At 38.7% G+C, this 23,493-nt stretch overlaps 1 protein-coding gene across 5 annotated transcripts in view; it reads right to left on the reverse strand.

The window, feature by feature from the left end:
- Positions 1-23,493, reverse strand: part of FERRY3 (FERRY endosomal RAB5 effector complex subunit 3) — a 60,117-nt gene that overhangs the window by 15,225 nt on the left and 21,399 nt on the right. For 2 of the 5 annotated variants that reach the window (XM_063784766.1, NM_001280362.1), the window contains 4 exon segments: positions 15,799-15,905; positions 15,083-15,280; positions 14,103-14,231; positions 2,338-2,412 (listed from right to left, as the gene is read on the reverse strand). In XM_063784766.1, coding sequence (XP_063640836.1) covers positions 2,338-2,412; positions 14,103-14,231; positions 15,083-15,280; positions 15,799-15,905 — 509 coding nt within the window. 5 annotated transcript variants of the gene reach the window in all.

Consider the following 23,493-nt stretch of genomic DNA (forward strand, 5'->3'; position numbering starts at 1 on the left):
TGCTTATCAGAAACTCAGTGGACTATATGATAAGACAATATCCTTCTGGCCCAGTGAAGTGTATTACCTTCTAAACTGCTACTGATAATTCAGATGATGGAAGTCATAGCTTGAGATACGGGCCATGATCCAGGAGTGTAGCAGGATGACTTAGTGAACAAGTCAGGTGCTCCTAATCCCCAAATTGGCACTGCTTTCTTTGACCTTAAATGACTTGTTTCTTGGCCTAATTTTACCCATTAATAAAATGGGGGCCATGGGGCTGGCAGTAGTAATCAAATTAATATGATATAGTAGAAAAAGGACTAGATTGGATGTTAAGAAGATGTGATTTCTAGCACATTGGCTGAGTGATCTTGGGCAAATCAATTCAACTTATTGATCCTCTGTTACTTAGTGTATGAGATGGGAAAAATAATGCTGATTGCTTTCCTTACAAGGTTATTATGAGAATTAGATGACATAAACTGTAAATACTTAGATCATTATTAAGTAAACTATGACTGGCTTACAAGTATATAAATGAAACTGTTTTTCTTTGCAATTTAAAAATTAAATTAATTTTTGATTTAGATTTTTTTCATCTACTGTAAACATCCTGGTTGTGTAGGTATACTTTAAATAGAAATTAAGATGCTATTATCTCTAACTGAATACTTTAATATTCCTTTTCTAACTCAGACTTATGATATATCCTCCTGATTTGGTTGTAATACAGAGATAAAGTATACAAATAAGAGAGTCCTTGTTATGTTCTGTGATACAAACACTACTAAGGGTCAGCAGAGTGAATTCAATCAGAAACAGGATTGAGAGACTGAACTTCCAGTTGTTAAACAACCTATAGGCTTTTTCCAAAAAAGACTAAGGAAGGAAACACATATAGCAACAAAGAGTTATGTTTAAAAAAAAACCAGACATTAGTTCTTCCAGAGTAGTAATAAGATTGGCAAATTTAAAGAAAGCCACAAAATCTGGACGATTTAAATTGTGGATCCATGAAGAGAAATACAATAGATCCTTCACTGAAGGTATTTTTAGATGAAGAGGAGGATGGTTTCCTGTTCCCCACAGTGGAGGAAACAGCATGTGGTGATTCTAACATTATCCACTAAGATGGGATAACTGAAGGTGGGAGGAAATTTCGAGGCTGATGACCACAGGCTAACAGACGGGGCCTGACAAGATGAATACCAGAAATGGGTATAATATTGGTTTAGATTAAATGTAATGTGTTCCGACTGAGTGACAGTGGTTTCGTGTGTAGGTTAATGTGATCTACATGTCAAAGATCTGGGGAAGAAAATGTGAGAAAATTACCTTAAAGGAGAATAAAAAACCATCAAGAGATGGCTATTTCTGAAACTGTAAAATGTACCACTTAGTTAAAAAATTTTATAAAGTGTACAAATAGTCCTTGTTATGCTCTGTGATACAAACACTAAGGGTCATCAGAGTGAATTCAATCAGAAAGAGGATTGAGAGACTGAATTTTCAGTTGTTAAACAACATATTCAAGAATAATAAAGGAAAAAAATGGAAAGCAGAAAAACGTAAGGGGAAATGAAAATAAAATAAATGAGATGATCCATTTTCTTTATATTTAAGTTCAACTGTTTCTATCTCTGTGCACTACTGTTCATATATCACTTGATTTTAGCTATAAGGCTGAGAAGTGTATAGTTTATATTTCAGAGTAAAACTTATTTTTTGGTTTATTTCTCAAGAAACTAAGAAATAGTGTATAAGAGAAAATTTGCAATAGCAAACAATGATAAAACTTATGCAACTTCTTGAGCAATTTTTCTTTTATGGATCTAGAAAAAAGTGAGTACTAGTATAATATTAATAATTTTTAGGCCGGGCATGGTGGCTCACGCTTGTAATCCCAGTACCTTGGGAGGCTGAAGCAGGTGGATCACTTGAGGTCAGGAGTTCAAGACCAGCCTGGCCAACATGGTGAAATACCATCTCTACAAAAAATACAAAAAAAGTAGCCGGGTGTGGTGGCGTGGGCCTGTAGTCCCAGCTACTCAGGAGGCTGAGGCAGGAGAATCGCTTGAACCCGGGTGGCAGAGGTTGCAGTGAACTGAGATCGCACCACTGTGCTCCAGCCTGGGCGACAGAACGAGGCTTCGTCTCAAAACAAACCAACGAAATAATTAACACTGGAAAACGTCCGTGAAAGTGTATTATATAGGTACAAAGTGTTGTTTCAAAGTGATATAATGACATATACTAAAATCATAGATTTAAAACATAAATGCCTATGGTGTGCATTATAAAACATCTTTTGGTATAAGAAAACAGTAATTTAAAATAAAAAGAAATACTTACCAGGTAAAACATTTAAATAGTTCCTCTCAGCATTCTTAGTCTTATCATCATTTCCTCCATTTTGGTTTCCAGAATCTATTCATAAGACAATGCAATATGAAAGAACATAACAACATATGAGAATATGTTACTATGACTGCTCCCAAAAGAATCACAACAACAGCAAAAATTCACTAAGGGCATCTATGTGCCAGGCATTCTGCTATATGCTTTACATGGATGATGTCATTTAATTCTTACAAAACCTCTAAAACCACAGCCCTGGGAGGTAAGTCCTACTACTATGTCCATTTTATGTATGAGGAGACAGAGGCTTGGATGGGTTAACTAACTTAACCAAGCATGCACAGATAAGTAGTGGAGCCAGGTCTTTAATTCACATACTCAGATTATAAGTCCTATGGTATTACCCATATTAGACATGCCAATATCCTATTTTTCATCTGGGAGGTTCAGGGCATCAAGTTAACCACATATAAAATAACTTCATTAGATAGTTGTGGTGTGGCCATCTTTATTTTTAGAATCTGAGTCACTGTTGTTGATATAACTTGTTCAGGGCTACAAATAAACGGCTAGTGGGACCAGGAATCACTGTATATTCACCCCATTCCTAAAATTTATTTCTTACCTGACGCTATATACAATTATAACAGATAGGTGAAACTGTTTCAAATGAAACAGTTTTTTTTTCAGATATTTAACAGTTTTTCTTCTTTTTTGAAGGCACGCTATTTCTTAGAAGAATAAATGTTGGTAAAATAAACATTATGATTGAATATACATTATAAAGACTGAATGCAAATTATTTTACATATATATTTTAATAAAAGAGACATCTGAAGTTTATAAGAATTCCATCAGAACTCACAAATGCAAACTGAATATTAGCCTTCAAAGTAGCTATCTTTAAGAGATTGCATATTTATTCCAATTAAAAACTATTTTGGAATCTATTTTGGAATGGCCTTTAGCATCAGAAAATCACATGAAAACAGACCTTCAAACAAGTAAACAGCAAATATCAAAATATTATAGTTTTAAAAGAGATCTGAATAAAAGTAACAATATTTTTATCCAGTGACTTTGATAAATTGATTTATAACACCGTACTTTGTAAATGCACATATTTTATAAATCAAGAGTCAGAGAGATAGAAGGCTCTGATGCTAGAATCCATATTTAATGAATTATCGTTTCTAATATAGAGCCATGTGATTTGATAGGCTTTGAATAGATGTCTAATCGTAGCATAGATTATAAGGAACAATAAAGAAGGACTCTAATCTTGTTCACATGGAGTATGAACAAATAGAATCTCTGTTAAGTAAACAAGAGAGAACAGTTCATAGTCCATTTCCCTTTCCATGTTTTCATGGCAATACCTTGTTTAGTAATAGTAAGAAGATGGCTAGTTTTATTTTTTTTAATGTATATAAAATGTGCATAAACATTTTTGGCTTTTTATCATGGACCACAGAAATATGAAGATGTTAATATAACAACCATAGTAAGAAAAATAATGGAATGTCTTAGAATAAACAAGTAATTGCATATCAGGATGTAAACATGCAGAACACACATGTAGGCGTGCACAGAAAAAGATGGAGAAGGTATTTTCACAAAGTTCTTCTGTAACAACATGCAGCTTTAAGAAAGTCTTTTATAAACCTACTTGCATCACTGACTCACTGAAACCACAAAGTAGTTGCTTGAACAAGAACAAAATAAAATCATGATATACACGCACTGCCTTAGCCGTATGTGGTTTAAAAACTTCCTGTCATTGACTGCACACTTTCTATCTCTCATAAATATACTTAGAATCCTCCTCCTCCTTCCACACCTGTCATGATCTCAATCTTCATGCTTTTAGTCACTACTAAGAATAATGTTAAAATGTTTCTGATCACATTATTGCTAGTTTGTATGAGAAGAAGGAAGCTATTTTTACGTAATATGGATATGAGTTCTTTTTGCGAGGGTTGATAAAAGTAATAACAATTGGTAGAAGAATAAGAGGGTATACCGAGATTTTCTGAAAGGTTTTGTTAGGATATACTTCTATAGGGATTTTCTAATACTCAGCTGGCTCTGTTATATATAACACATATTGCCACAGCAAAACCTCCCTTTAGTGGGAATATAAACTGGTAGAAATACTATACAGAGTAATTGCCAATACTACGGAAAATTATAAACGTATGTGTCCTTTAACCCAGGAATTTATCTTTAGGAATCTCTTCTGTAGATATGCTTACTGCTCACACACATGCACAATTATTCATATGCAAGGTTATTTACAATTAGTAGTCATTACTACTTATAGTAACAAAAAATAAGGAATAGATCAAATGTCTATTAGGAGGAGACTGATTAATAACAGGATATCCTGCAACGGACTACTATGCAACAGCATAAAAGTATGAGGATGGTCTTTATGGACTGATACGAAATGACCTCCAAGATAAATTACTCAGTGAAAAAGGCAGAGTACAGAATAGTGTTATGTAGAAAGCTGCCATTTATGTAAAAAAGGAAAATAAATAAGTACACACATACACTTGCTTACACATACATAAACATCTGTCTGGAAGGTACATGTGAGATAGCACTGGCTACCTCTGAAGAGGGAAACTGGATGGCTGGGAACAGAGTTAGGGACACTTTCACTGTATGCTCTTTTGTACAGTTTGAATTGTGAATTTTGAGAGTGTTTTACCTATTTAAAAAATGATTAAAAACATATAAACCATTTTTTAAAAGTTTATTGAATAGATAAAGAAACTGCAGTGAACCCTAGTCAAGTTATGACTAGATAGCCACATTCTAGCTACAGGAGAAAGGAAGGAATTCTGTAATTTCTGGGAGAGAAGAAGATGGGAGATGGGAACAAAGACCCTTCAGAAAGGTCTTCCTTATATCAAGCAAAGATATAATATCTCTCTGCTACTGTACAACAGAAAATATATGCACCTAAAATACTACAATGGTTTCTTTAAACACAGCAGGTGCAAACAAAGAAAAGAAAGAAAAAAGCATTCAAAAGTACCAAACACAGATTTAAAGGTGCAAACAGCCCCAATTTTAAAGCTTACCACATTTTATTTCCTGGGCACCAATATCAGGTTTTTATAAGAAATAATTAAATACCTGCCAGGTGCAGTGGCTCATGCCTGTAATCCCAGCACTTTGGGAAGCCAAGGTGGGCAGATCACATGAGGCCAGGAGTTTGAGACCAGTCTGGCCAACATGGCAAAACCCCGTCTCTATTAAAAATACAAAAATTAGCCAGGCACGGTGGTACACATCTGTAATCCCAGCTACTCAGGAGGCTGAGGCACAAGAACTGCTTGAGCCCAAGAGGCAGAGGTTGCAGGGACTGAGATGGTGCCACTGCATTCCAGCCTAGATGACAGAGTGAGACTCTGTCTCAAAAAAAAAAAAAAAAAAAAGGAGAAATAATAAAATACTGTGTATGCATTCAAGCCAGACAAGAGGATGTTTGTGATTTTACATCTATGATACATGAAATATAAGAAAAACACAACTTAAAAAATATTTGAAATGACTATTACCCTAATATTTAGGTCCTGGGGGGAGGAGCCAAGATGGCGGAACAGGAACAGCTCCGGTCTACAGCTCCCAGCGTGAGCGACGCAGAAGACGGGTGATTTCTGCATTTCCATCTGAGGTACCGGGTTCATCTCACTAGGGAGTGCCAGACACTGGGCGCAGGCCAGTGGGTGCGCGCACCGTGCGCGAGCCGAAGCAGGGCGAGGCATTGCCGCACTCGGAAGCGCAAGGGGTCAGAGAGTTCCCTTTCCGAGTCAAAGAAAGGGGTGACGGACGCACCTGGAAAGTCGGGTCACTCGCACCCGAATATTGTGTTTTTCAGACCGGCATAAAAAACGGCGCACCAGGAAATTACATCCCGCACCTGGCTGGGAGGGTCCTACGCCCACGGAGTCTCACTGATTGCTAGCACAGCAGTCTCAGATCAAACTGTAAGGCGGCAGCGAGGCTGGGGGAGGGGCGCCCGCCATTGCCCGGGCTTGCTGAGGTAAACAAAGCAGCCAGGAAGCGCGAACTGGGCGGAGCCCACCGCAGCTCAAGGAGGCCTGCCTGCCTCTGTAGGCTCCACCTCTGGGGGCAGGGCACAGACAAACAAAAAGACAGCAGTAACCTCTGCAGACTTAAATGTCCCTGTCTGACAGCTTTGAAGAGAGCAGTGGTTCTCCCAGCACGCAGCTGGAGATCTGAGAACGGGCAGACTGCCTCCTCAAGTGGGTCCCTGACCCCTGACCCCCGAGCAGCCTAACTGGGAGGCACCCCCCAGCAGGGGCACACTGACACCTCACACGGCAGGGTATTCCAACAGACCTGCAGCTGAGGGTCCTGTCTGTTAGAAGGAAAACTAACAAACAGAAAGGACATCCACACCAAAAACCCATCTGTACATCACCATCATCAAAGACCAAAAGTAGATAAAACCACAAAGATGGGGAAAAAACAGAACAGAAAAACTGGAAACTCTAAAACACAGAGCGCCTCTCCTCCTCCAAAGGAACGCAGTTCCTCACCAGCAACGGAACAAAGCTGGATGGAGAATGACTTTGACGAGCTGAGAGAAGAAGGCTTCAGACGATCAAATTACTCTGAGCTACGGGAGGACATTCAAACCAAAGGCAAAGAAGTGGAAAACTTTGAAAAAAATTTAGAAGAATGTATAACTAGAATAACCAATACAGAGAAGTGCTTAAAGGAGCTGATGGAGCTGAAAATCAAGGCTCGAGAACTACGTGAAGAATGCAGAAGCCTCAGGAGCCGATGCGATCAACTGGAAGAAAGGGTATCAGCAATGGAAGATGAAATGAATGAAATGAAGCGAGAAGGGAAGTTTAGAGAAAAAAGAATAAAAAGAAATGAGCAAAGCCTCCAAGAAATGTGGGACTATGTGAAAAGACCAAATCTACGTCTGATTGGTGTACCTGAAAGTGATGGGGAGAATGGAACCAAGTTGGAAAACATTCTGCAGGATATTATCCAGGAGAACTTCCCCAATCTAGCAAGGCAGGCCAACGTTCAGATTCAGGAAATACAGAGAACGCCACAAAGATACTCCTCGAGAAGAGCAACTCCAAGACACATAATTGTCAGATTCACCAAAGTTGAAATGAAGGAAAAAATGTTAAGGGCGCAAGAGAGAAAGGTCGGGTTACCCTCAAAGGGAAGCCCATCAGACTAACAGCGGATCTCTTGGCAGAAACCCTACAAGCCAGAAGAGAGTGGGGGCCAATATTCAACATTCTTAAAGAAAAGAATCTTCAACCCAGAATTTCATATCCAGCCAAACTAAGCTTCATAAGTGAAGGAGAAATAAAATACTTTACAGACAACCAAATGCTGAGAGATTTTGTCACCAACAGGCCTGCCCTAAAAGAGCTCCTGAAGGAAGCACTAAACATGGAAAGGAACAACCGGTACCAGCCACTGCAAAATCATGCCAAAATGTAAAGACCATCGAGACTAGGAAGAAACTGCATCAACTAATGAGCAAAATAACCAGCTAACATCATAATCACAGGATCAAATTCACACATAACAATATTAACTTTAAATGGACTAAATTCTCCAATTAAAAGACACAGACTGGCAAATTGGATAAAGAGTCAAGACCCATCAGTGTGCTGTATTCAGGAAACCCATCTCACGTGCAGAGACACACATAGGCTCAAAATAAAAGGATGGAGGAAGATCTACCAAGCAAATGGAAAACAAAAAAACGCAGGGGTTGCAATCCTAGTCTCTGATAAAACAGACTTTAAACCAACAAAGATCAAAAGAGACAAAGAAGGCCATTACATAATGGTAAAGGGATCAATTCAACAAGAAGAGCTAACTATCCTAAATATATATGCACCCAATACAGGAGCACCCAGATTCATAAAGCAAGTCCTGAGTGACCTACAAAGAGACTTAGACTCCCACACATTAATAATGGGACACTTTAACACCCCACTGTCAACATTAGACAGATCAACGAGACAGAAAGTCAACAAGGATACCCAGGAATTGAACTCAGCTCTGCACCAAGTGGACCTAATAGACATCTACACAACTCTCCACCCCAAATCAACAGAATATACATTTTTTTCAGCACCACACCACACCTATTCCAAAATTGACCACATACTTGGAAGTAAAGCTCTCCTCAGCAAATGTAAAAGAACAGAAATTATAACAAACTATCTCTCAGACCACAGTGCAATCAAACTAGAACTCAGGATTAAGAATCTCACTCAAAGCCGCTCAACTACATAGAAACTGAACAACCTGCTCCTGAATGACTACTGGGTACATAACGAAATGAAGGCAGAAATAAAGATGTTCTTTGAAACCAACGAGAACAAAGACACAACATACCAGAATCTCTGGGACGCATTCAAAGCAGTGTGTAGAGGGAAATTTATAGCACTAAATGCCCACAAGAGAAAGCAGGAAAGATCCAAAATTGACACCCTAACGTCACAATTAAAAGAACTAGAAAAGCAAGAGCAAACACATTCAAAAGCTAGCAGAAGACAAGAAATAACTAAAATCAGAGCAGAACTGAAGGAAATAGAGACATAAAAAACCCTTCCAAAAATCAATGAATCCAGGAGCTGGTTTTTTGAAAGGATCAACAAAATTGATAGACCGCTAGCAAGACTAATAAAGAAAAAAAGAGAGAAGAATCAAATAGACACAATAAAAAATGATAAAGGGGATATCACCACCGATCCCACAGAAATACAAACTACCATCAGAGAGTACTACAAACACCTCTACGCAAATAAACTAGAAAATCTAGAAGAAATGGATAAATTCCTCGACACATACACTCTCCCAAGACTAAACAAGGAAGAAGTTGAATCTCTGAATAGACCAATAACAGGAGCTGAAATTGTGGCAATAATCAATAGCTTACCAACCAAAAAAAGTCCAGGACCAGATGGATTCACAGCCGAATTCTACCAGAGGTACAAGGAGGAACTGGTACCATTCCTTCTGAAACTATTCCAATCAATAGAAAAAGAGGGAATCCTCCCTAACTCATTTTATGAGGCCAGCATCATTCTGATACCAAAGCCGGGCAGAGACACAACCAAAAAAGAGAATTTTAGACCAATATCCTTGATGAACATTGATGCAAAAATCGTCAATAAAATACTGGCAAAACGAATCCAGCAGCACATCAAAAAGCTTATCCACCATGATCAAGTGGGCTTCATCCCTGGGATGCAAGGCTGGTTCAATATATGCAAATCAATAAATGTAATCCAGCATATAAACAGAGCCAAAGACAAAAACCACATGATTATCTCAATAGATGCAGAAAAAGCCTTTGACAAAATTCAACAACCCTTCATGCTAAAAACTCTCAATAAATTAGGTATTGATGGGACGTATTTCAAAATAATAAGAGCTATTTATGACAAACCCACAGCCAATATCATACTGAATGGGCAAAAACTGGAAGCATTCCCTTTGAAAACTGGCACAAGACAGGGATGCCCTCTCTCACCACTCCTATTCAACATAGTGTTGGAAGTTCTGGCCAGGGCAATTAGGCAGGAGAAGGAAATAAAGGGTATTCAATTAGGAAAAGAGGAAGTCAAATTGTCCCTGTTTGCAGACGACATGATTGTATATCTAGAAAACCCCATTGTCTCAGCCCAAAATCTCCTTAAGCTGATAAGCAACTTCAGCAGTCTCAAGATACAAAATCAATGTACAAAAATCACAAGCATTCTTATACACCAACAACAGACAAACAGAGAGCCAAATCATGAGTGAACTCCCATTCACAATTGCTTCAAAGAGAATAAAATACCTAGGAATCCAACTTACAAGGGATGTGAAGGACCTCTTCAAGGAGAACTACAAACCACTGCTCAAGGAAATAAAAGAGGATACAAACAAATGGAAGAACATTCCATGCTCATGGGTAGGAAGAATCAATATCATGAAAATGGCCATACTGCCCAAGGTAATTTACAGATTCAATGCCATCCCCATCAAGCTACCAATGACTTTCTTCACAGAATTGGAAAAAACTACTTTAAAGTTCATATGGAACCAAAAAAGAGCCCGCATCGCCAAGTCAATCCTAAGCCAAAAGAACAAAGCTGGAGGCATCACGCTACCTGACTTCAAACTATACTACAAGGCTACAGTAACCAAAACAGCATGGTACTGGTACCAAAACAGAGATATAGATCAATGGAACAGAACAGAGCCCTCAGAAATAATGCCACATATCTACAACTATCTGATCTTTGACAAACCTGAGAAAAACAAGCAATGGGGAAAGGATTCCCAATTTAATAAATGGTGCTGGGAAAACTGGCTAGCCATATGTAGAAAGCTGAAACTGGATCCCTTCCTTACACCTTATACAAAAATCAATTCAAGATGGATAAAAGATTTAAACGTTAGACCTAAAACCATAAAAACCCTAGAAGAAAACCTAGGCATTACCATTCAGGACATAGGCATGGGCAAGGACTTCATGTCCAAAACACCAAAAGCAATGGCAACAAAAGCCAAAATTGACAAATGGGATCTCATTAAACTAAAGAGCTTCTGCACAGCAAAAGAAACTACCATCAGAGTGATCAGGCAACCTACAAAATGGGAGAAAATTTTCGCAACCTACTCATCTGACAAAGGGCTAATATCCAGAATCTACAATGAACTCAAACAAATTTACAAGAAAAAAACAACCCCATCAAAAAGTGGGCGAAGGACATGAACAGACACTTCTCAAAAGAAGACATTTATGCAGCCAAAAAACACATGAAAAAATGCTCATCATCACTGGCCATCAGAGAAATGCAAATCAAAACCACTATGAGATACCATCTCACACCAGTTAGAATGGCAATCATTAAAAAGTCAGGAAACAACAGGTGCTGGACAGGATGTGGAGAAATAGGAACACTTTTACACTGTTGGTGGGACTGTAAACTAGTTCAACCATTGTGGAAGTCAGTGTGGCGATTCCTCAGGGATCTAGAACTAGAAATACCATTTGACCCAGCCATCCCATTACTGGGTATATACCCAAAGGACTATAAATCATGCTGCTATAAAGACACATGCACATGTATGTTTACTGCGGCATTATTCACAATAGCAAAGACTTGGAACCAACCCAAATGTCCAACAATGATAGACTGGATTAAGAAAATGTGGCACATATACACCATGGAATACTATGCAGCCATAAAAAACGATGAGTTCATGTCATTTGTAGGGACATGGATGAAATTGGAAATCATCATTCTCAGTAAACTATCGCAAGAACAAAAAACCAAACACCGCATATTCTTCACTCATAGGTGGGAATTGAACAATGAGATCACATGGACACAGGAAGGGGAATATCACACTCTGGGGACTGTGATGGGGTGGGGGGAGGGATAGCATTGGGAGATATACCTAATGCTAAATGACGAGTTAGTGGGTGCAGCGCACCAGCATGGCACATGTATACCTATGCAACTAACCTGCACAATGTGCACATGTACCCTAAAACTTAAAGTATTAAAAAAAAAAAAAAATTTAGGTCCTAACTAAACAAACCTATGGTACCAATTTAATTTACAAAGAAACCAATATACCTAATGCTAGATGACGAGTTAGTGGGTGCAGCACACCAGCATGGCACATGTATACATATGTAACTAACCTGCACATTGTGCACATGTACCCTAAAACTTAAAGTATAATAATAAATAAATAAATAAAAAATAAAATAAACTTTCATTTTTCAATTAAAAAACAGCTGAATTACTCTGGGATTTGAGCCAGAAATTTTTCTTTTACCTGCCTTCCCTTAATCCTCTTCCTACGTGTAGATAGAAAGCTTCTGAAGAAAGATGCCATTAACTTTTTCAATAGCTTTAAAAACCATTTCCAGGATGGAGGTTTCTTAAAAAATTAAAAACAGAACTATCTTATGATCCAGCAACTCCACTTTAGTGTATATATCCAAAGGAAATGAAATTAGTTTCTTAAAGACTTCATTTTGGCATTAGTCACAATAATCAAGATACTAAAAACACACCTAAATGTACACACATACACAAACAGACACACAATGGAATATTATTCAGCCTTAAACAAGAAAATCCTGCCATTTGTAACAACATGGATTGACCTGGAGGACACTAAGCATCCTGGAGGATGCTAAGTGAAGTAAGCCAGACACAGAAAAACAAATATTTTATCATCTCACTTATACATGGAACCTAAAATAGTTGAACTCACACTGATAGAGTAGAAGGTGCTTACCAGGGCTGGGGCAGGGGGAAATGGGGAGATTTTGGTCAAGGTGTACAAAGTTTCAGCCACACAGATGGTTAAGTTCTGGAAATCTAATGTACAACAATGTAATTATATTTAACAATATTCTAGTGTATACCTGAAATTCATTAAGAGGACAGATCTCAAGTGTTCTCACCACGGACACAGAAAAGTGGTAACTATCTGAGGTAATAAATATGCTAATTCGTTTGAAGTAATTATTTTACAATATCTGTGCACATTGAATCATCAAATTGTATACCTCAAATATATACAATCTTTAATTATCAAATACATCTCAATAAATTAAAAATTTTTTTCCTGTAAATTTCCTAAATAGAAAGAATGTTATGTTATGGATAAATATAGAAAAAGCAGTCATTCAAGAATACAGTGATTTTTTTTTAAAAGAACCAAAAATAATTCATTTAACTGACTTCATGCTACTTAAGCCAGTCAAAGATATAACATAAAAACGTGTGTATTTTGTGCTACCTTTTAGTCTACGTTTCCAATCCCCTCTGTAGTAATAATTACGTCCACTTTAAAGATATAGAACTTGGATCAAAAGATCACCAACATTCCACTGAGTGCCTACTTCAAGTATAACTATAGTACTGAAATTTAACAACAGTTTTCACTCAGAACCTTGAAGAAAATCATCCTCTTAAAAAAGAAAATTAGGCACAGAGTCCAAGCTTCTGAAGATCTGGGTATATATCCAAAGGAATAGAAATCATTCTATATAAAGATACATGCACACGCATGTTCTTCGCAGTACTATTCACAATAGCAAAGACGTGGAATCAACCTGAATGCCCATCAATGATAGACTGGATAAAGAAAATGTGGCACATATACATCATGGAATACATGGTATAAAAGGGAATGAGATCATATCCTTTGCAGGGACATGGATGGAGCTGGAAACCGTTATCCTCAGCAAACTAATGCAGGAACAGAAGACCAAACACCACATGCTCTCACTTATAAATGGGAGCTGAATGATCAGAACACATGGATGCATTGTGGGGAACAACACACACTCGGGCTTGTTAGGAGAAGGGAAGAACATCAGGAAGAATAGGTAATAGACGATGGGCTTAATACCTAGGCGATGGGTTGATCTGTGCAGCAAACCACCATGGCACACATTTACCTATGTAACAAACCTGTGCATCCTGTACATGTACCCTGGAACTTAAAGTAAAAGTTGAAGGAAAAAAAAAACACCAAAAAACCAAAAATACATTTTGATGTTCTTTTTAAATAAAAAAAACTTTAAAAAATCTTAAATTTTGTTTTTAATTTCCTATCTTCCACCAACATAATTTTCTATATGATCTTAATACTGATCCACATACTATTACAGTGATTACAGACAGAATATAATAAAAGTGAGTTTTACCCACCAAGTGATTCTTTCAACTTACTCCTGCGCTGGGTTCTAGCATAAAGTACCACCTGTTGGACAACTTCTAATTGCTCTTCAATTCGGGGGAAATGGAAGTCAGTGCATTCTTGGCAAACTGTGGCAAAATCTAAGGGACCCAAAACATTTACAAACTTCTAAATGCGAACTATCAAATATTTAGTATTTACTTACAATGAGATTTAGTAGAAAAAGAAAATAATACTTATTTTTCTTAATAAGATTTCTTATACTTGTCCTTTAAATAATTATGCCTTAAGTTAGGGCACAGCAATTTTGTTTTGATTAGAGACTTAACCTCTCGAACACTCAAAAGAGTTAATTATATTGACATTTCTTTGTTAATGTAATTCCAGGTCTTCTTTAAATAATACTTTCATCATAATCCACCCCAAAAGGTGCTACAAAATATAAGAAGGTTCATATATTTATGAAGGGAAATAAATTCTATTTAAGCTTCTTTCAAAAACAAGTATACGTTTCATATATTTTATATATTCTACATTTTATATATTTACAAATTTAGAAATAATCATAAAAAGTGAGTTGTACTAAGAGGGAAGGTAGAATTTTACCTAGCAAATTTAAGAGGTAGGTTATTAAAATGTATATATATATAGAGAGAGAGAGAGAGAGAGACAAATGGATGAGCTAAAAATCACCAAGCCAGGATTTGCTTCTAAACTGAAAACATGTGATTGCTCTTTTTGTTTTACCTTGTAATGAGAATTCTATAAAAACATTATTTATAATAGCATTTTAAGAAAAATAAATATCATGAAGCACTCTATCGATGCTACAGTTTGAAATAAAATAACTATGGCTGGGTATGTTTGTTTGGTCTACTTGGATGTCAAGGTGATTAAAATTTTTTTTCATTTTCCCTGTAATTCCTTTCTTTGTAAGAATGGTGTTACAGGATGAAATTTAACAAAATAAATGTGTATGATGTTAACTTACCTCTTTTAATACCACTATATGAATTAATTCGATTATCTACTAGTAAAACCAGGCCACAGAGAGATGTAGAATAAAGTGACAGAGCTGTTTGGAGCCGATGAAGTTTCACACCACTTCGATGATTTCTTTTATGCTTACAGAAGTCCAGCATATCTGCTCTCAGCAATCTCAAATTATGCATGGTCTTCAACTGGGCTCCTGGGGGTAGGCAATAGTCCAGGAAAGATATTTAAGCAGCTACAGAAAGTCCAGTATAACAAGATGCAAATCTCTATGGCAAGAATCCAGATAAATCTGTACCACAAAATAATTAAAAATGGGCCTTGCAACTTCCCATTTTAATGACTTTTTCAGTTTAATCTATCTGCAAAAAACATTATATAAATATACAAAACTTAAAGCCAATAAAATATAGTCTTTCTTAAAGTAAAACATAATTTGGAATTAAAAATAACATAGGTACACTCTACTCACATGTTAGGGATTTTTCTCTTACAGCATATAAAAAAAGTTGCAGCGGTCAGGCATGGTGACTCATGCCTGTAATCCTCGCACTTTGGGAGGCCAAGGTGGGTAGATTGCTTGAGCCCAGGGGTTCAAGACCAGCCTGGGCAACATAGCGAAACCTTGTCTCTATTATTTTAAAAAAATAATAATTAAAAAATAGTTTCAGAAGTTACAATAAATTATAACTGCAAAAAAATTAACACACTTACCTAAGTGAATGGTAAAACTTTCTTCTAACTTTCTCTGTTCCTCATAAATCCTTCCAATTGCTTCTACAGATTCTCTGAACTGACTTGGCTGAACTTTAATTTCCTCACTAAAAGTAATAAAATTATTGATATACTTTTATGTTTGTCAAAAACTTTTCTTAAAGGAAAGCTTTATAATGAGAGAAAACTGAACAGCTGAAAGTCTTGCTTAATTTTTTCCTAAACTCATCCTTAATCCACGGTGACAAGTAAGACAGGTAAGCACCAACAGGTTCTAAAATTCCCACTTGTTCTTTCATTTCCTCACAATAAATAAAGCAGATTATTATTTTCAATCATTATAATGTCAATTAATATATCGCCATTTAACACTTTTAGCAGCCTAAGAGAATGATTAAATGAAGCGATTAACTTATTACTTTAAAATCACATTGTATTTTAAAATATATAATACATTCTATACCAGGGCTAGCCCTAGGCAAAATCAGAAAATAGATGAAGTGATAGCAATAAAAATTTAAAGTCAAAGAAAATAGATAATAAAAAAGATGAAGTTCATTTTGATGTATACACACCCTTTACTTTTACCATTTCTTGTTTGTTTTCTTTTTTACCTCCAACATTCTCCTCCCACTAAACTGCCTTTCTCTTTGCTCTCCTCTTTATAGTTCCTGAGAAGACTTCCACAAAAGAGCAATAACTGTATCACCGTTCAATTCCAACAGTGGTATATGCTGAGGATGATACAAGTCTGTACGAGTCATCCATTTCCCTGACTAAATTTTTGGGGCTAATCCCAACAGCCCCATTAGACTCAATGACTGACTTCATTAGTAAATACGGTAAATTTAAATCTAGCCAGATAATCTACAGCAGGGGACCCCAATTCCCCGTACAGGCCTGTTAGGAACCGGGCCGCACAGCAGGAAGTGAGCAGCAGGCGAGTGAGCATTACCACCCGAGCTCCACCTCCCATCCGCTCAGCGGCAGCATTAGGTTCTCATAGGAGCGTGAACTGTATTGTGAACTGTGCATGCAAGCGATTGAGGTTGTGTGCTCCTTGTGGAACAGTTTCATCCCCAAACCCTCTCCACCTCTCCTGGAAAAAACTGTCTTCTATGAAACTGGTCCTCGGTGCCAAAAAGGCTCAGAGGACTGCTGATCTACAAAAGTCATACTTTTCTGGAGTCCATCAAAGATTTGTGATAATAAGGTAACCTAGTAAACTGAATTCCAAACCGTGACATATACCTCCAAGGACAGACAGGACACATAAGGAGTTTCATCTTTGTTACAGCATAGCTGAAATAGGATGCTGTCATACAAGGGGTAAAAAGAAAGCAGCTACAATTTTAACAGATTCTTGAAGGCCAAGTGGGCTAGCATATCAAGTTAGAATAGGTCGGAGCCACAGGCACATGAACTTGCAAACTCTTTTCCACTGGCCTCCATCAGGTATTTCCAGAAAACACTGAGGGCAGGAGACAAGAGAGCCTTCTCAAGGGCACAGGCAGAAATGCTGAGAATCACGATACATGAGGCTTGACCAAACCGGGAGCGGACAAAGACAACAAAGATGGAGAAGAGTTGAACAAAGTGACCTTCCGGACCCCCAACAATGAGCCTAGATTCAAGTAACAAGTAACAAGCCCACTGCTGGGAGGCAGAGCAAAAGTATGGAGGCAGACTCCACTCTGCAGCTCTGGCATGCGAAGGCTGCTGAAAGCAAGGGATGGAGCAGAGAGACAGAGAAAAATCCTCCTAGACCCCCAAGTGCCGTTCTAAGCACAAAGTAGCACCAGTAGAAAATGAAGCCGGTGGTACACTGAAGGTACTGACAGACACGAAACCAAACTGGGATAAAAGTGGGGTAAAAGACTACACGTTGGGTACAGTGTACATTGCTCGGGTGATGGATGCACCAAAATCTTAGAAATCACCACTCAAGAACTTATTTGTGTAAACAAACACCACCTATTCCCCAAAAACCTACTGAAATAAAAAAATTAAAAGTTTTTAAAAAAGAAAGCCATAAAGTCTACAAATTATATGAAAGCAAGATCTCTAACAAACTTGCCATGCATTTTCAGATTTCTCCAAGCATTGTTCCAGTGAATAAGCTAGTAAATAAAGTCTAATGCAAAGGGGAAAAAAAAGGAAACTAAACTTACCTCAACTGCTGATAAGATGTACACAACCTTCACATTAATATTGTTCATTTCTGGACATAAATACTATTAACCTCAGTCTCTTCTAATACCCACAATATCCAGTAATCAGTTAAAAAAAAGAAAAGAAGAAAAATAGGCTGGGTGCGGTGGCTCGTGCCTGTAATCCCAGCACTTTGGGAGGCCGAGGTGGGCGAATCACGAGATCAGGAGTTCAAGACCAGCCTGGCCAACATGGTGAAACACTGTCTCTACTAAAAATACAAAAATTAGCCAGGTGTGGTGGCATACGCCTGTAATCCCAGCTACTTAGGAGGCTGAGGCAGGAGAATTGCTTGAACGCAGGAGGTGGAGGTTGCAATGAGCCAAGATCGCGGCACTGTAGGCATTGTACCCCAGCCTGGGAGACAGAGAAAGAGACTCTGTCTCGGGGCCGGGGAGGAGAAGAAAAAAGAAGAAGAGACAACCAGAAAAGCAAGAGAAAAACCCAACCCACTGTCGAGATAAAGCAATCCACAGAAACAGATTTAGAAAGGATCCAGATATTGGGACTAAAAGAAAGGGACTTTCAAAAAACTATAACCAACATGTTAAAAGATCTAGTGGAAAGGTAGGCAACACACAAGGAATTTTAGCAAAGAGCGAAAACAATTGGAAATACTAGAAATCAAAACATCGTATCAGACCGATAACCACAGATCAACTCATTTTACAATGCCCCCATTAACCTGACACCAAAACTAAATGAAGACGTTATAAGAAAAACAAACAAACAAACTATAGACCAACATACATGCATAAATACATAGGTTGGTGGATATATGTCATTTACATATATCTGTGTGAAACAATATATATCATGACCTATATGTGAAACCTAAAACAATAAAACTTCTAGAAGAAAAAACACAGGATAAAATCTTTGTGATCTTCCATTAGGCAAAGGTATCTTAGGCAAGATAGAAAATAGATAAATTGGCAGAGCACAGAGGATTTTTGAGTAACAAAACTATTCTGTATGGTACTATAATAGCAGATACACGTCCTATACATTTGTCCAAACTGACAGAATATACAATGGCAAGAGTGAGCCCTAAAATAAACTATGGACTTTGAATGATTATTGTGGGGAAAAGCAAGAGAGATCAGATTGTCACTGTGTCTGTGTAGAAAGAAGTAGACATGGGAGACTCCATTTTGTTATGTACTAAGAAAAATTCTTCTGCCTTGAGATTCTGTGACCTTACCCCCAACCCCGTGCTCTCTGAAACATGTGCTGTGTCAACTCAGAGTTAAATGGATTAAGGGCGGTGCAAGATGTGCTTTGTTAAACAGATGCTTGAAGGCAGCATGCTCCTTAAGAGTCATCACCACTCCCTAATCTCAAGTACCCAGGGACACAAAAACTGCGGAAGGCCGCAGGGACCTCTGCCTAGGAAAGCCAGATATTGTCCAAGCTTTCTCCCCATGTGATAGTCTGAAATACGGCCTCGTGGGAAGGGAAAGACCTGACCGTCCCCCAGCCCGACACCCGTAAAGGGTCTGTGCTGAGGAGGATTAGTATAAGAGGAAGGCATACCTCTTGCAGTTGAGACAAGAGGAAGGCATTGGTCTCCTGCCCGTCCCTGGGCAATGGAATGTCTCGGTATAAAACCCGATTGTACGTTCCATCTACTGAGATAGGGAAAAACCGCCTTAGGGCTGGAGGTGGGACATGCAGGCAGCAATACTGCTTTGTAAAGCATTGAGATGTTTATGTGTATGCATATCTAAAAGCACAGCACTTAATCCTTTACCTTGTCTATGATGCAAAGACCTTTGTTCACGTGTTTGTCTGCTGACCCTCTCCCCACAATTGTCTTGTGACCCTGACACATCCCCCTCTCGGAGAAACACCCACGAATGATCAATAAATACTAAGGGAACTCAGAGGCTGGCGGGATCCTCCATATGCTAAACGCTGGTCCCCCGGGTCCCCTTATTTCTTTCTCTATACTTTGTCTCTGTGTCTCTTTCTTTCCTAAGTCTCTTGTTCCACCTTACGAGAAACACCCACAGGTGTGGAGGGGCAACCCACCCCTTCATCTGGTGCCCAACGTGGAGGCTTTTCTCTAGGGTGAAGGTACGCTCGAGCGTGGTCATTGAGGACAAGTCGATGAGAGATCCCGAGTACCTCTACAGTCAGCCGTACGGTAAGCTTGTGCGCTCGGAAGAAGCTAGGGTGATAATGGGGCAAACTAAAAGTAAAACTAAAAGTAAATATGCCTCTTATCTCAGCTTTATTAAAATTCTTTTAAAAAGAGGGGAAGTTAAAGTATCTACAAAAAATCTAATCAAGCTATTTCAAATAATAGAACAATTTTGCCCATGGTTTCCAGAACAAGGAACTTTAGATCTAAAAGATTGGAAAAGAATTGGTAAGGAACTAAAACAAGCAGGTAGGAAGGGTAATATCATTCCACTTACAGTATGGAATGATTGGGCCACTATTAAAGCAGCTTTAGAACCATTTCAAACAGAAGAAGATAGCGTTTCAGTTTCTGATGCCCCTGGAAGCTGTATAATAGATTGTAATGAAAAGACAAGGAAAAAATCCCAGAAAGAGACGGAAAGTTTACATTGCGAATATGTAGCAGAGCCGGTAATGGCTCATTCAACGCAAAATGTTGACTATAATCAATTACAGGAAGTGATATATCCTGAAACGTTAAAATTAGAAGGAAAAGGTCCAGAATTAGTGGGGCCATCAGAGTCTAAACCACGAGGGCCAAGTCCTCTTCCAGCAGGTCAGGTGCCCGTAACATTATAACCTCAAACGCAGGTTAAAGAAAATAAGACCCAACCGCCAGTAGTTTATCAATACTGGCCACCGGCTGAACTTCAGTATCGGCCACCCCCAGAAAGTCAGTATGGATATCCAGGAATGCCCCCAGCACCACAGGGCAGGGCGCCATACCCTCAGCCACCCACTAGGAGACTTAATCCTACGGCACCACCTAGTAGACAGGGTAGTGAATTACATGAAATTATTGATAAATCAAGAAAGGAAGGAGATACTGAGGCGTGGCAATTCCCAGTAATGTTAGAACCGATGCCACCTGGAGAAGAAGCCCAAGAGGGAGAGCCTCTCACAGTTGAGGCCAGATACAAGTCTTTTTCGATAAAAATGCTAAAAGATATGAAGGAGGGAGTAAAACAGTATGGACCCAACTCCCCTTATATGAGGACATTATTAGATTCCACTGCTCATGGACATAGACTCATTCCTTATGATTGGGAGATTCTGGCAAAATCGTCTCTCTCACCCTCTCAATTTTTACAATTTAAGACTTGGTGGATTGATGGGGTACAAGAACAGGTCCGAAGAAATAGGGCTGCCAATCCTCCAGTTAACATAGATGCAGATCAACTATTAGGAACAGGTCAAAATTGGAGTACTATTAGTCAACAAGCATTAATGCAAAATGAGGCCATTGAGCAAGTTAGAGCTATCCGCCTTAGAGCCTGGGAAAAAATCCAAGACCCAGGAAGCGCCTGCCCCTCATTTAATACAGTAAGACAAGGTTCAAAAGAGCCCTACCCTGATTTTGTGGCAAGGCTCCAAGATGTTGCTCAAAAGTCAATTGCCAATGAAAAAGCCCGTAAGGTCATAGTGGAGTTGATGGCATATGAAAACGCCAATCCTGAGTGTCAATCAGCCATTAAGCCATTAAAAGGAAAGGTTCCTGCAGGATCAGATGTAATCTCAGAATACGTAAAAGCATGTGATGGAATCGGAGGAGCTATGCATAAAGCTATGCTTATGGCTCAAGCAATAACAGGAGTTGCTTTAGGAGGACAAGTTAGAACATTTGGAGGAAAATGTTATAATTGTGGTCAAATTGGTCATTTAAAAAAGAATTGCCCAGTCTTAAATAAACAGAATATAACTACTCAAGCTACTACCACAACAGGTAGAGAGCCACCTGACTTATGTCCAAGATGTAAAAAAGGAAAACATTGGGCTAGTCAATGTCGTTCTAAATTTGACAAAAATGGGAAACCATTGTCAGGAAACGAGCAAAGGGGCCAGCCTCAGGCCCCACAACAAACTGGGGCATTCCCAATTCAGCCATTTGTTCCTCAGGGTTTTCAGGGACAACAACCCCCACTGTCCCAAGTGTTTCAGGGAATAAGCCAGTTACCACAATACAACAATTGTCCCCCGCCACAAGCGGCAGTGCAGCAGTAGATTTATGTACTATACAAGCAGTCTCTCTGCTTCCAGGGGAGCCCCCGCAAAAAATCCCCACAGGGGTATATGGCCCACTGCCTGAGGGGACTGTAGGACTAATCTTGGGAAGATCAAGTCTAAATCTAAAAGGAGTTCAAATTCATACTGGTGTGGTTGATTCAGACTATAAAGGCGAAATTCAATTGGTTATTAGCTCTTCAATTCCTTGGAGTGCCAGTCCAGGAGACAGGATTGCTCAATTATTACTCCTGCCATATATTAAGGTTGGAAATAGTGAAATAAAAAGAACAGGAGGGTTTGGAAGCACTGATCCGACAGGAAAGGCTGCATATTGGGCAAGTCAGGTCTCAAAGAACAGACGTGTGTAAGGCCATTATTCAAGGAAAACAGTTTGAAGGGTTGGTAGACACTGGAGCAGATGTCTCTATCATTGCTTTAAATCAGTGGCCAAAAAATTGGCCTAAACAAAAGGCTGTTACAGGACTTGTCGGCATAGGCACAGCCTCAGAAGTGTATCAAAGTACTGAGATTTTACATTGCTTAGGGCCAGATAAGAAAGTACTGTTCAGCCAATGATTACTTCAATTCCTCTTAATCTGTGGGGTCGAAATTTATTACAACAATGGGGTGCGGAAATCACCATGCCTGCTCCATTATATAGCCCCACGAGTCAAAAAATCATGACCAAGATGGGATATATACCAGGAAAGGGACTAGGAAAAAATGAAGATGGCATTAAAGTTCCAGTTGAGGCTAAAATAAATCAAGAAAGAGAAGGAATAGGGTATCCTTTTTAGGGGCGGCCACTGTAGAGCCTCCTAAACCCATACCATTAACTTGGAAAACAGAAAAACCGGTGTGGGTAAATCAGTGGCCTCTACCAAAACAAAAACTGGAGGCTTTACATTTATTAGCAAATGAACAGTTAGAAAAGGGTCATATTGAGCCTTCATTCTCGCCTTGGAATTCTCCTGTGTTTGTAATTCAGAAGAAATCAGGCAAATGGCGTATGTTAACTGACTTTAGGGCCGTAAACGCCGTAATTCAACCCATGGGGCCTCTCCAACCTGGGTTGCCCTCTCTGGCCATGATCCCAAAAGACTGGCCTTTAATTATAATTGATCTAAAGGATTGCTTTTTTACCATCCCTCTGGCGGAGCAGGATTGCGAAAAATTTGCCTTTACTATACCAGCCATAAATAATAAAGAACCAGCCACCAGGTTTCAGTGGAAAGTGTTACCTCAGGGAATGCTTACTAGTCCAACTATTTGTCAGACTTTTGTAGGTCGAGC

This window comes from Pan troglodytes, chromosome 10 (genome assembly GCF_028858775.2).
Source record: "Pan troglodytes isolate AG18354 chromosome 10, NHGRI_mPanTro3-v2.0_pri, whole genome shotgun sequence".
In the NCBI taxonomy this organism is placed as follows: Eukaryota; Metazoa; Chordata; class Mammalia; order Primates; family Hominidae; genus Pan; species Pan troglodytes.